General features: G+C 44.4%; 2 protein-coding genes across 2 annotated transcripts; both read left to right on the forward strand.

Moving 5' to 3' along the window:
- The first annotated feature begins 5,095 nt into the window (after positions 1-5,095).
- Positions 5,096-7,808, forward strand: LOC114843801 (nuclear transcription factor Y subunit beta-like). The gene is made up of 2 exons (XM_055503036.1): positions 5,096-5,421; positions 7,090-7,808. Exons 1-2 carry the CDS (start codon positions 5,258-5,260, stop codon positions 7,361-7,363), a joined length of 438 nt encoding a protein of 145 aa, XP_055359011.1. The 5' UTR covers positions 5,096-5,257; the 3' UTR covers positions 7,364-7,808.
- Positions 7,809-9,406: 1,598 nt separating this feature from the next.
- On the forward strand, positions 9,407-12,997 carry LOC114843817 (putative mediator of RNA polymerase II transcription subunit 26; the record flags this gene model as incomplete). Its single annotated transcript, XM_055503073.1, is given in 2 exon segments — positions 9,407-10,038; positions 12,883-12,997. Coding segments are annotated over 2 exon segments (747 nt in total), but the record flags the coding sequence as incomplete, so codon positions are not given.
- Positions 12,998-15,157: the final 2,160 nt, after the last annotated feature.

Here is a 15,157-nt window from a genome sequence, read left to right on the forward strand (position 1 = left end):
CAACCACCGAACCCACAACAACCGCTGAACCCACAACAACGACTGCTGAACCCACAACATCAACAGCTGAACCCACAACAACTGCTGAACAAACAATGACAACAAAACCTTTTGAACCCACAACAATGACTGCTGAACCCACAACAACAACAGCTGAACCCACAACAACTGCTGAATCCACAACTACTGAACCGACAACAACAACCGCTGAACCGACAACAACAACCGCTAAACCCACAACAACAACAGTTGAACCCACAACAACAACAACTGCTGAACCCACAACAACAACAACTGCTGAACCCACAACAACGACTGCTGAACCTACAACAACAACAGCTGAACCCACAACAACAACAGCTGAACCCACAACAACAGCTGAACCCACAACAACTACTGAACCAACAACAACAACTGCTGAACCCACAACAACAACAGCTGAACCTACAACAACTTCTGAACCTAACACAACAGCTGAACCAACAACAACAGCTGAACCCACAACAACCATGGCTGAACCCACAACAACAACAACAACTGCTGAACCAACAACAACAACCGAACCCACAACAACCGCTCAACCCACAACAACGACTGCTGAACCCACTACAACGACAGCTGAACCCACAACAGCAACAGCTGAATCCACAACAACTGCTGAAAACACAACAACAACTCCTGAATCAACAAGAACAACAACTGCTGAAACCACAACAACAGCTGAACCCACAACAACAACAGCTGAACCCACAATTACAACTGCTGAACCCACAGCAACAACAGCTGAACCCACAACAACTACTGAACCAACCACAACAGATGAACCCACAACAACAACTGCTGAACCCACAACAACAACAGCTGAACCCACAACAACAACAGCTGAACCTACAACAACAGCTGAACCTACAACAACTTCTGAACTTACAACAACAGCTGAACCCACAACAACCTCTCAAGCACCACCAACAACAAACACTTCTCAACCAACAACAACAGCTGAACCCACAACAACAACTGCTGAACCCACAACAACAACCGCTAAACCCACAACAACAACAACTGCTGAATCAACAACAACAGCTGAACCCAAAACAACAACAGCTGAACCCACAACAACTGCGGAGTCAACAACAACAATTGCTGAATCACCAACAACAACTACTGAACAAACAACGACAACAACACCTTTTGAACCCACAACAACAACTTTTGAACCCACAACAACAACTGCTGAACCCACAACAACAACTGCTGAACCCACAAAAACAACTGCTGAACCCACAACAAAGACGACCAAACCCACAACAACAGCTAAATCCACAACAACAGCAGAACCCACAAAAACAACAACTGCTAAACCAACAACAACACCTCCTAAACAATCATCAACAACAACAACAACAACAACTGCTAAACCTACACATCTAAAACACAACAATTTGCACCAAAGCACAACGTCACTAAAAACAACTCCTAACCCCAAAGCAACTGCAAACATCTACACCCAGTGAATCAACAAATACAACCCATGTAATCCGACAAATGCACCACCGAAACACAGCTGGTTCCTCCAAACAACAGCAACAACAGCTGGTTCCTCCAAAACAACAGCAACAACAGCTGGTACCACACTCCAAAACAACAGCAACAACAAATGGTTCTTTCAAGACAACTACACAACGAACCACATTTTCCTCCCAAAACGACAGCGGCAATAACAACTGACTAAACCCACAACAACAACCACTCCCTCAACCACCACCAACAACAACAACTTCTCAACAAACACGACAAAAATAGCTTGAACCCCACAACAACAACCAGCTGAACCCACACAACACAACAACACAACTGCTGAACCAACAACAACCACCGAACCCACAACAACTGCTGAATCCACAACTACTGAACCGACAACAACAACCGCTGAACCCACAACAACAACAGTTGAACCCACAACAACAACAACTGCTGAACCCACAACAACGACTGCTGAACCTACAACAGCTGAACCCACAACTACAACAGCTGAACCCACAACAACAACCGCTGAACCCACAACAACCACAGTTGAACCCACAACAACAACACAGCTGAACCCACAACAACAGCTGAACCCACAACAACTACCTGAACCAACAACAACAACTGCCTGAACCCACAACAACAACAGCTGAACCTACAACAACTTCTGAACCCTAACACAACAGCTAAACCAACAACAACAGCTGAACCCCAACAAACCATGGCTGAACCCACAACAACAACAACAACTGCTGAACCAACAACAACCACCGAACCCACAACAACCGCTGAACCCACAACAACGACTGCTGAACCCACTACAACGACAGCTGAACCCACAACAACAACAGCTGAACCCACAACAACTGCTGAAGCCACAACAACAACTGCTGAATCCACAACTACTGAACCAACACAACAGCAAGAGCTGAACCCACAAACAACTGCTGAAAACACAACAGCAACTCCTAAATCAACAAGAACAACAACTGCTGAAACCACAACAACAGCTGAACCCACAACAACAACAGCTGAACCCACAGCAACAACAGCTGAACCCACAACAACTACTGAACCAACCACAACAGCTGAACCCACAACAACAACTGCTGAACCCACAACAACAACAGCTGAACCCACAACAACAACAGCTGAACCTACAACAACAGCTGAAACTACAACAACTTCTTGAACTTACAACAACAGCTGAACCCACAACAACCTCTCAAGCACCACCAACAACAAACACTTCTCAACCAACAACAACAGCTGAACCCACAACAACAACTGCTGAACCCACAACAACAACCGCTGAACCCACAACAACAACCGCTGAACCCACAACAACAGCTGAACCCACAACAACAACAACAACAACAGCTGAAACCCACAACAACCGCTGAAGCCACAACAACAACTGCTGAATCCACAACTACTGAGCCAACAACAACAAAAACAGCTGAACCTACATCAACAACAGCTGAACCTACATCAACAACAGCTGAACCTACGACAACAGCTGAACCCACAACTACATCTGCTGAACCCACAACAACAACAGCTGAACCCCACAACAAAAGCTGAACCCACAACAACAACTTCTGAACCCACAACAACTACTGCTGAACCCACAAAAACAACAGCTGAACCCCAAAATAACAACAGCTGAATCTACAACAACGACAGTTTGAACCCACAACAACCACGGCTAAACCCACAACAACAACAACATCAGCTGAACTCACAAAAACAACAACTGCTAAAACCAACAACAACACCTCCTAAACTATCATTTACAACAACAACACCTGCTAAACCTACAACATCTAAAACAACAATTGCACCAAGCACAACTTCCACTAAAAACAACTCCTAACCCCAAAACAACTGCAACATCTACACCCCAGTGAATCAACAAATACAACCCCATGTAATCCGACAAATGCACCACCAACATCAGCTGGTTCTTCCAAAACAACAGCAACAACAGCTGGTTCCTACAAAACAACAGCAACAACAGCTGGTTCCTCCCAAAACAACAGCAACCAACAGCTGGTACCTCCAAAACAACAGCAACAACAAATGGTTTCTTTCAAGACAACTACACACGAACAACATTTTCTCCCAAAACGACTGGCGGCAATACAACTGCTAAACCCACAACAACAACCACTCCCTCAACCACCACCACCAACAACAAACTTCTCAACAAACTACGACAAAAATAGCTGAACCCACAACAACAGCTGAACCCACAACAACTACTGAACCAACAACAACAACTGCTGAACCCACAACAACAACAGCTGAACCTACAACAACTTCTGAACCTAACACAACAGCTGAACCAACAACAACAGCTGAACCCACAACAACCATGGCTTGAACCCACAACAACAACAACAACAACTGCTGGAACCAACCAACACACACCGAACCCACAACAACACGCCGAACCCACAACAACGACTGCTGCTGAAACCCACTACAACGACAGCTGAACCCACAACAACAACAGCTGAACCCACAACCACTACTGAATCAACAACAACAGCTGAACCCACAACAACTGCTGAAGCCACAACAACAACTGCTGAATCCACAACTACTGAACCAACAACAACAGCAAGAGCTGAACCCACAACAACTGCTGAAGCCACAACAACAACTGCTGAATCCACAACTACTGAACCAACAACAACAGCAAGAGCTGAACCCACAACAACTGCTGAAAACACAACAACAACTCCTGAATCAACAAGAACAACAACTGCTGAAACCACAACAACAGCTGAACCCACAACAACTACTGAACCAACCACAACAGCTGAACCCACAACAACAACTGCTGAACCCACAACAACAACAGCTGAACCCACAACAACAACAGCTGAACCTACAACAACAGCTGAAACTACAACAACTTCTGAACTTACAACAACAGCTGAACCCACAACAACCTCTCAAGCACCACCAACAACAAACACTTCTCAACCAACAACAACAGCTGAACCCACAACAACAACTGCTGAACCCACAACAACAACCGCTGAACCCACAACAACAACCGCTGAACCCACAACAACTACTGAACCAACTACAACAGCTGAACCAACAACAACTACTGAACCAACAACAACAGCTGAACCCACAATAACAACAGTTCAACCCACAACAACCACGGCTGAACCCACAACAACAACAACTGCTGAACCCACAACAACAACCGCTAAACCCACAACAACAACAACTGCTGAATCAACAACAACAGCTGAACCCAAAACAACAACAGCTGAACCCACAACAACTGCGGAGTCAACAACAACAATTGCTGAATCACCAACAACAACTACTGAACAAACAACGACAACAACACCTTTTGAACCCACAACAACAACTTTTGAACCCACAACAACAACTGCTGAACCCACAACAACAACTGCTGAACCCACAAAAACAACTGCTGAACCCACAACAAAGACGACCAAACCCACAACAACAGCTAAATCCACAACAACAGCAGAACCCACAAAAACAACAACTGCTAAACCAACAACAACACCTCCTAAACAATCATCAACAACAACAACAACAACAACTGCTAAACCTACAACATCTAAAACAACAATTGCACCAAGCACAACTTCACTAAAAACAACTCCTAACCCCAAAGCAACTGCAACATCTACACCCAGTGAATCAACAAATACAACCCCATGTAATCCGACAAATGCACCACCAACATCAGCTGGTTCCTCCAAAACAACAGCAACAACAGCTGGTTCCTCCAAAACAACAGCAACAACAGCTGGTACCTCCAAAACAACAGCAACAACAAATGGTTCTTTCAAGACAACTACACAACGAACAACATTTTCTCCCAAAACGACAGCGGCAATAACAACTGCTAAACCCACAACAACAACCACTCCTCAACCACCACCAACAACAACAACTTCTCAACAAACAACGACAAAAATAGCTGAACCCACAACAACAACAGCTGAACCCACAACAACAACAACAACAACTGCTGAACCAACAACAACCACCGAACCCACAACAACTGCTGAATCCACAACTACTGAACCGACAACAACAACCGCTGAACCCACAACAACAACAGTTGAACCCACAACAACAACAACTGCTGAACCCACAACAACGACTGCTGAACCTACAACAGCTGAACCCACAACTACAACAGCTGAACCCACAACAACAACCGCTGAACCCACAACAACCACAGTTGAACCCACAACAACAACAACAGCTGAACCCACAACAACAGCTGAACCCACAACAACTACTGAACCAACAACAACAACTGCTGAACCCACAACAACAACAGCTGAACCTACAACAACTTCTGAACCTAACACAACAGCTGAACCAACAACAACAGCTGAACCCACAACAACCATGGCTGAACCCACAACAACAACAACAACTGCTGAACCAACAACAACCACCGAACCCACAACAACCGCTGAACCCACAACAACGACTGCTGAACCCACTACAACGACAGCTGAACCCACAACAACAACAGCTGAACCCACAACAACTGCTGAAGCCACAACAACAACTGCTGAATCCACAACTACTGAACCAACAACAACAGCAAGAGCTGAACCCACAACAACTGCTGAAAACACAACAGCAACTCCTAAATCAACAAGAACAACAACTGCTGAAACCACAACAACAGCTGAACCCACAACAACAACAGCTGAACCCACAGCAACAACAGCTGAACCCACAACAACTACTGAACCAACCACAACAGCTGAACCCACAACAACAACTGCTGAACCCACAACAACAACAGCTGAACCCACAACAACAACAGCTGAACCTACAACAACAGCTGAAACTACAACAACTTCTGAACTTACAACAACAGCTGAACCCACAACAACCTCTCAAGCACCACCAACAACAAACACTTCTCAACCAACAACAACAGCTGAACCCACAACAACAACTGCTGAACCCACAACAACAACCGCTGAACCCACAACAACAACCGCTGAACCCACAACAACAGCTGAACCCACAACAACAACAACAACAACAGCTGAACCCACAACAACCGCTGAAGCCACAACAACAACTGCTGAATCCACAACTACTGAGCCAACAACAACAAAAACAGCTGAACCTACATCAACAACAGCTGAACCTACATCAACAACAGCTGAACCTACGACAACAGCTGAACCCACAACTACATCTGCTGAACCCACAACAACAACAGCTGAACCCACAACAAAAGCTGAACCCACAACAACAACTTCTGAACCCACAACAACTACTGCTGAACCCACAAAAACAACAGCTGAACCCAAAATAACAACAGCTGAATCTACAACAACGACAGTTGAACCCACAACAACCACGGCTAAACCCACAACAACAACAACATCAGCTGAACTCACAAAAACAACAACTGCTAAACCAACAACAACACCTCCTAAACTATCATTTACAACAACAACACCTGCTAAACCTACAACATCTAAAACAACAATTGCACCAAGCACAACTTCACTAAAAACAACTCCTAACCCCAAAACAACTGCAACATCTACACCCAGTGAATCAACAAATACAACCCCATGTAATCCGACAAATGCACCACCAACATCAGCTGGTTCTTCCAAAACAACAGCAACAACAGCTGGTTCCTACAAAACAACAGCAACAACAGCTGGTTCCTCCAAAACAACAGCAACAACAGCTGGTACCTCCAAAACAACAGCAACAACAAATGGTTCTTTCAAGACAACTACACAACGAACAACATTTTCTCCCAAAACGACGGCGGCAATAACAACTGCTAAACCCACAACAACAACCACTCCTCAACCACCACCACCAACAACAACTTCTCAACAAACTACGACAAAAATAGCTGAACCCACAACAACAGCTGAACCCACAACAACTACTGAACCAACAACAACAACTGCTGAACCCACAACAACAACAGCTGAACCTACAACAACTTCTGAACCTAACACAACAGCTGAACCAACAACAACAGCTGAACCCACAACAACCATGGCTGAACCCACAACAACAACAACAACTGCTGAACCAACAACAACCACCGAACCCACAACAACCGCCGAACCCACAACAACGACTGCTGAACCCACTACAACGACAGCTGAACCCACAACAACAACAGCTGAACCCACAACCACTACTGAATCAACAACAACAGCTGAACCCACAACAACTGCTGAAGCCACAACAACAACTGCTGAATCCACAACTACTGAACCAACAACAACAGCAAGAGCTGAACCCACAACAACTGCTGAAGCCACAACAACAACTGCTGAATCCACAACTACTGAACCAACAACAACAGCAAGAGCTGAACCCACAACAACTGCTGAAAACACAACAACAACTCCTGAATCAACAAGAACAACAACTGCTGAAACCACAACAACAGCTGAACCCACAACAACTACTGAACCAACCACAACAGCTGAACCCACAACAACAACTGCTGAACCCACAACAACAACAGCTGAACCCACAACAACAACAGCTGAACCTACAACAACAGCTGAAACTACAACAACTTCTGAACTTACAACAACAGCTGAACCCACAACAACCTCTCAAGCACCACCAACAACAAACACTTCTCAACCAACAACAACAGCTGAACCCACAACAACAACTGCTGAACCCACAACAACAACCGCTGAACCCACAACAACAACCGCTGAACCCACAACAACTACTGAACCAACTACAACAGCTGAACCAACAACAACTACTGAACCAACAACAACAGCTGAACCCACAATAACAACAGTTCAACCCACAACAACCACGGCTGAACCCACAACAACAACAACTGCTGAACCCACAACAACAACAGCTGCTGAACCCACAACAACAACAACTGAACCCACAACAACTACTGAACCAACTACAACAGCTGAACCCACAACCACAACAGCTGAACCCACAACAACAACTGCTGAACCCACAACAACAACAGCTGAACCCACAACAACAACAGCTGAACCTACAACAACAGCTGAAACTACAACAACTTCTGAACTTACAACAACAGCTGAACCCACAACAACCTCTCAAGCACCAACAACAACAGCTGAACCCACAACAACAACTGCTGAACCCACAACAACAACCGCTGAACCCACAACAACAACCGCTGAACCCACAACAACAACCGCTGAACCCACAACAACTACTGAACCAACTACAACAGCTGAACCAACAACAACTACTGAACCAACAACAACAGCTGAACCCACAACAGCAACTGCTGAACCCACAACAACAACTGCTGAACCCACAAAAACAACGGCTGAACCCAAAATAACAACAGCTGAACCTACAACAACTACTGCTGAACCCACAACGACAACTGCTGAACCCACAATTACAACTGCTGAACCCAAAACAACAACTGCTGAACCCAAAACAACAACTGCTGAACCCACAACAACAACTGCTGAACCCACAATAACAGCTGAATCCACAACAACAACAGTTCAACCCACAACAACCACGGCTGAACCCACAACAACAACAACTGCTGAACCCACAACAACAACAGCTGCTGAACCCACAACAACAACAACTGAACCCACAACAACTACTGAACCAACTACAACAGCTGAACCCACAACAGCAACTGCTGAACCCACAACAACAACTGCTGAACCCACAAAAACAACGGCTGAACCCAAAATAACAACAGCTGAACCTACAACAACTACTGCTGAACCCACAACGACAACTGCTGAACCCACAATTACAACTGCTGAACCCAAAACAACAACTGCTGAACCCACAACAACAACTGCTGAACCCACAACAACTGCTGAACCCACAACAACCACGGCTGAGGCCACAACGACAACAGCTGAACCCACAACATCAACAGCTGAACCCACAACAACAATAGCTGAACCAACAACAACAACAGCTGAATCGACAACAACCGCTAAACCAACAACAACTAGTGAACCAACAACCACGGCTGAGGCCACAACAACAACGGCTGAGGCCACAACAGCTGAGCCAACAACAACAACTGCTGAACTCACAACAACAACTGCTGAACTCACAACAACCACGGCTGAGGCCACAACAACAACTGAACCAACCACAACAGCTGAACCCACAACAACAGCTGCTGAACCCACAACAACTACTGAACCAACAACAACTGCTGAACCAACAACAACTACTGAACCAATAACAACAGCTGAACCCACAACAACAGCAGAATCCACAACAACAACACTTGAACCCACAACAACAACAGTTCAACCCACAACAACCACGGCTGAACCCACAACAACAACAGCTGCTGAACCCACGACAATAACATCTGAACCCACAACAACTACTGAACCAACAACAACTGCTGAACCCACAACAACAACAGCTGCTGAACCCACAACAACAACAACTGAACCCACAACAACTATTGAACCAACGACAACAGTTGAACCCACAACAACAACAGCTGCTGAACCCACAACAACTACTGAACCAACTACAACTATTGAACCAACCACAACAGCTGAACCCACAACAACAACAGCTGCTGAACCCACAACAACTACTGAACCAACTACAACAGCTGAACCCACAACAACAACTGCTGAACCCACAACAACAACTGCTGAACCCACAACAACAACTGCTGAACCCACAAAAACAACAGCTGAACCCAAAATAACAACAGCTGAACCTACAACAACTACTGCTGAACCCACAACGACAACTGCTGAACCCACAATTACAACTGCTGAACCCAAAACAACAACTGCTGAACCCACAACAACAACTGCTGAACACACAACAACCACGGCTGAACCGACAACGACCGCTAAACCAACAACAACTAGTGAACCAACAACCACGGCTGAGGCCACAACAGCTGAGCCAACAACAACAACTGCTGAACTCACAACAACAACTGCTGAACTCACAACAACCACGGCTGAGGCCACAACAACAACCACGGCTGAGGCCACAACAACAACCGCTGAAGCCATAACAACATCTGCTGAACCCACAACAACAACAGCTGAACCCACAATTACAACTGCTGAAACTACAGCAACAACAGCTGAACCCACAACAACAACAGCTGAATCGACAACGGCCGCTGAATCAACAACAACTAGTGAACCAAGAACAACAGCTGAAACCACAACAACAACTGCTGAGGCCACAACAACGGTTGAACCCACAACGACAATTGCTGAACCCACAACGACAATTGCTGAACCAACAACAACAATTGCTGAACCCACAACAACACCTGCTGAACCCTCAACAACAACTGCTGAACCTACAACAACAACACCCGAAGCCACAACGACAGTTGCTGAATTGACAACAATGACTGCTGAACCAACAACAAGTGAACCAAGACCAACAGAGTCCTGTTCAAACAAAAACTGCTGCCCACACAACAACAACTGTTGCCCAAACAACAACAACAACAACAACAACAACAACAACAACTGTTGCCCAAACAACAACAACAACAACTGTTGCCCAAACAACAACAACAACTGTTGCCCAAACAACCACAACAACAACAACTGTTGCCCAAACAACCACAACAACAACAACTGTTGCCCAAGCAACAACAACAACAACAACTGTTGCCCAAACAACAACAACAACTGTTGCCCAAACAACCACAACAACAACTGTTGCCCAAACAACCACAACAACAACTGTTGCCCAACCAACCACAACAACAACTGTTGCCCAAACCACAACAACAACAACTGTTGCCCAAACAACCACAACTGTTGCCCAAACAACAACAACAACAGCAACAACAATTGCTGTCCAAACAATAACAGCTGTTGCCCAAACAACAACTTTTGCAATTGATGATGTAACACCTCCCCCAACAACAGCAATTATTGAATGAATATCAACAAATGCTATCCAAACGGCACTAGCAACAATTATTGCCACAACAACTGCTACTGCTAATTTTACGGAAACGTTTCTTTAGGTAACCTTATCTCATCTGATTTTACTAATCTCCTCTAATCAAACACATTTTGATTTTCAATATAATAATATTGCAAGTCTGCCTTCAGATCCGCTGTTCTGCTTATATGGACCATAGGATCACCACCCACACATCCTACATGTGGGACCACAAACACTGCAGAAGCCACTGTCATGAGAGTTACTTTTTTTAAACTTTGAAAGATAGTGAAACACACACACCATTTAATTTTAGTTTGTAATGTCTCTACTGGGCCTTTCCTGCAATTGATGCTTGTTTTTTAATACAATCATGGGTTTGTTGAAAATATCTAATAAAGCTTGGCATTGAGAAACTACTTTCAAGTTTTTGTGCAAACAACAGTGCGATACCTGGGGGTTTTGGACAGAAGTAGAAAAATCAGTCACTGTGGCTCATTCTTTTGCATGTTTACCAAGTGAGGAACAGACAGAATTGAATGTACAAAGAGGTACCACAAGTAATATTAAAGTAGGAAATACTGCTATAATTATAGAAAGATTAAAATTATGGCAGACAATGGAGGATCAGCTAAGTGCTTCAGTAATATATCTACTCTGCTGTGTAGCTCTAAAATACTTGACGGATGGAGGATCAGACCTGTTTGACCTGCCTGGATGCTGATTTGAGAACCTCACATCCACTGTGTCATCCAATAAAAGGCCCCTGACAAGAGAAACTAGTGACTGAACCTTCACAGGTTGTCGATACTAGACTTACTGTAATAGAGCCTCACATGGACTTGACTGAAACATCTTTACAGTAAACCACAATAATATGGGTAATTGTGATAAACGTATTATTAAATTAATATGAATAAAAAATGTAATAAACACATATTACAAGCATACACATACAAACAATGTGGATATTTGGGGCAGTTTTTAGGGAAAACTTGGGCTGATCTCTCCCACGTTGGACGGAGCCTTGCTACCCAGCAGGTATTTCAACATTGAGACAACGTGGAGGCAACAATTATAATTATGGTTAAATCAACCAAGCAATGTTACATTTATGTTGATTTATGGTCAACTATCAACATTACGTTTACATTGATGCCATTACCATTACATTGGTAATTTATCAACGTTACATTTGCATTGATTTATGTTTTTTATCAATATTGCATTTATGTTGAATGTTGATTTTGAACGTTTAAATTACAGCATAACCTGTTAAAACGGGTCTGTGTCTGAGTGAGCAGACTCAGACCCAGAGACTGGTTGCAGAGCAGGCAGTATTTATTCCTGGAGTTCAGGGGTGAAATTGGACCTATGGAAGCTCAGATCAGGAGCTAAGGAGTCCAAAGAGGAGAGGAGCTGCCAGGAGTCCGGGTCAGGTGTTGGAGCCGATGAAGAGGGGAAGGAGGTGGAATTAGTAACTGAGAAATCACCAAATTAGAGCCTATAGTGTATTTACTGACTGGACAGGTAGCATGACGATGTGAACGCTCTGGCGTCCATGTTCCACCTGGTCGATGAGCCGTGCTTGTTGCTCCTTATTTTCTTATGTCATCCACCAAAATCCACCAATGTCCACCATCAAACTACAACATATACGTAACACACTAAGCATTTATCATAAGAAAAATACAGTATGTAGGTACATAAATTAATGAATGACAGGAAACAAAGATAAAACTACGCGACAAACTATCCGCCAATTTAAATAAATAAATAAATAACTATTTCATTCCACGGAAAACAATCAACCATCTTACCATTCTGGATAACACTGAACAACGTTTCGAGTACATCCACAAGTGCTTCCAGCGTCTGGTAATGGGGAAAAAGGCCACTCCTCTTAAACAAGAGGTCCCGTCCGTCTGACTCACCTCAGTCACCTGGAGCTAGCTCGGCGGGTAAAAACATCACGGACATCCTGGAGTCAATAGAGAAAAAAATATCAAGCTTCGACGCGCGTCTGGCGCTAGTGGAACTCCTCCACAAAGAGTTTATGGCCCTCCGTGACTCCCTGGAATTTAGCCAGCAGCAGGTGGTTTCTCTCGCCACCGAGAACGAGGCCCTGAAAGGAACGGTGCAGTCCCTGACGGAGGATGTGGCTCAGCTAGCGGCCGAAAATAAAAAAATAAAAGAAGGCATCATCGATCTGCAGGCCCGCAGCATGAGGGACAACCTGGTGTTCTCTGGGATTCCAGAACAGGCGGAGGAAAACACGGAAACCACAATTAAAAACTTCATTAAACAGCAGATGAAGATCCCAGCGGAAGTTGTCGACAAGATGGCGTTCCACCGTTCGCATAGACTTGGAGGAAGACGACCGGATGGCCAGCGCCCCCGACCCATCGTTGCCAAGTTTCATGACTTTAAGCAGAAGGAACTGGTTAAGAGCCGGGGCAGACAGCTGAAGGGAACCGACTACAGCGTCAACGACCAGTTCCCCAAGGAGATCCTCGACCGCCGCCGCCGACTGTTCCCCATCCGTAAGAGGTTCATGGCAGAAGGCTGCAGGGCTGTCATCAGCGTCGACAAACTGTACGTCAACGGAGAGCTCCACCGGGACCGGGAAGCAACTCCGTGGCTGTACTAGCAGGTGGTAAAAACAATGGTTTAATGTATAAGGTTTGTTAAAAAAAATAATAGATGCAATGCAACTATGTGTTATAACTTTACATCCAGTATTCAAACTCGTTCTCTCGCAGATGTTTCATGTAAATGTTTATTGTCATTCTAATGTCACTCACTCACTCACTTTGCAAAGCGCTCATCATGCTCAATCACTCACTTTCCTTTCACTTTAATTTTCCTTCCCTTTACTCGTTTTCCTTCACCTACTTTCACTCCACAATGTCTACATCCTTTTCTCTATTCTTCTCCCACGTAGTCAGCCAGCTATGTAGCCCTCCAGCAGCCACACACAAACATCTACTGCACAGGGGAAACACGTGCACATACATAGATAACACACAACTCAGAATACACAGGTACTTAAGGTTAGCCACACACCTAAAGTCTGTCACACTACATACACACAAGACTAGTGATCCACAGCAGTCAGGTAAGATATGACACCACTGAAGATTGTCACTTGGAATGTACGTGGAATCAAAAAGAAGGAGAAACGATTTAAAATATTTAACCATTTGAAAACCCTACAAGCAGACATTGTTTTACTACAGGAAACTCATATTCCCAAAATTATAAATTACACTTGTTATGGGAAAAATTGTCTCTTCCTTATTTCTATGTCTCTTCCTTATTTCTATGCAGTTATTATATGATTTATGACTTATGTCCTGCAATTAATATCTTATGTTTTGTCTTACTGTATGCATTTGACATTTCACCTAGATTGTTCAATGGTTGTCTCTGCCTGATAGACTCTCAACTCTAGCTCCCAAACCCAAGGTCGGGGAGTTGTGTCTCTGTCTGTTGAGACTTGGTGCTCCTTTCTCACAGATAGTTGGACATCAGCGATGCAGGTGTGAGAATGTAAATATCTTCACACACACTGCGACAGGGAGGAGATGGTGCATGTAATTTGATTGGGTTAGAAAGACATTCCACCCTAGTTGGACAGAGAAGCTAAAAGGCAGAAGCA

This window comes from Betta splendens, chromosome 2 (assembly GCF_900634795.4).
Source record: "Betta splendens chromosome 2, fBetSpl5.4, whole genome shotgun sequence".
Classification (NCBI taxonomy): domain Eukaryota; kingdom Metazoa; phylum Chordata; class Actinopteri; order Anabantiformes; family Osphronemidae; genus Betta; species Betta splendens.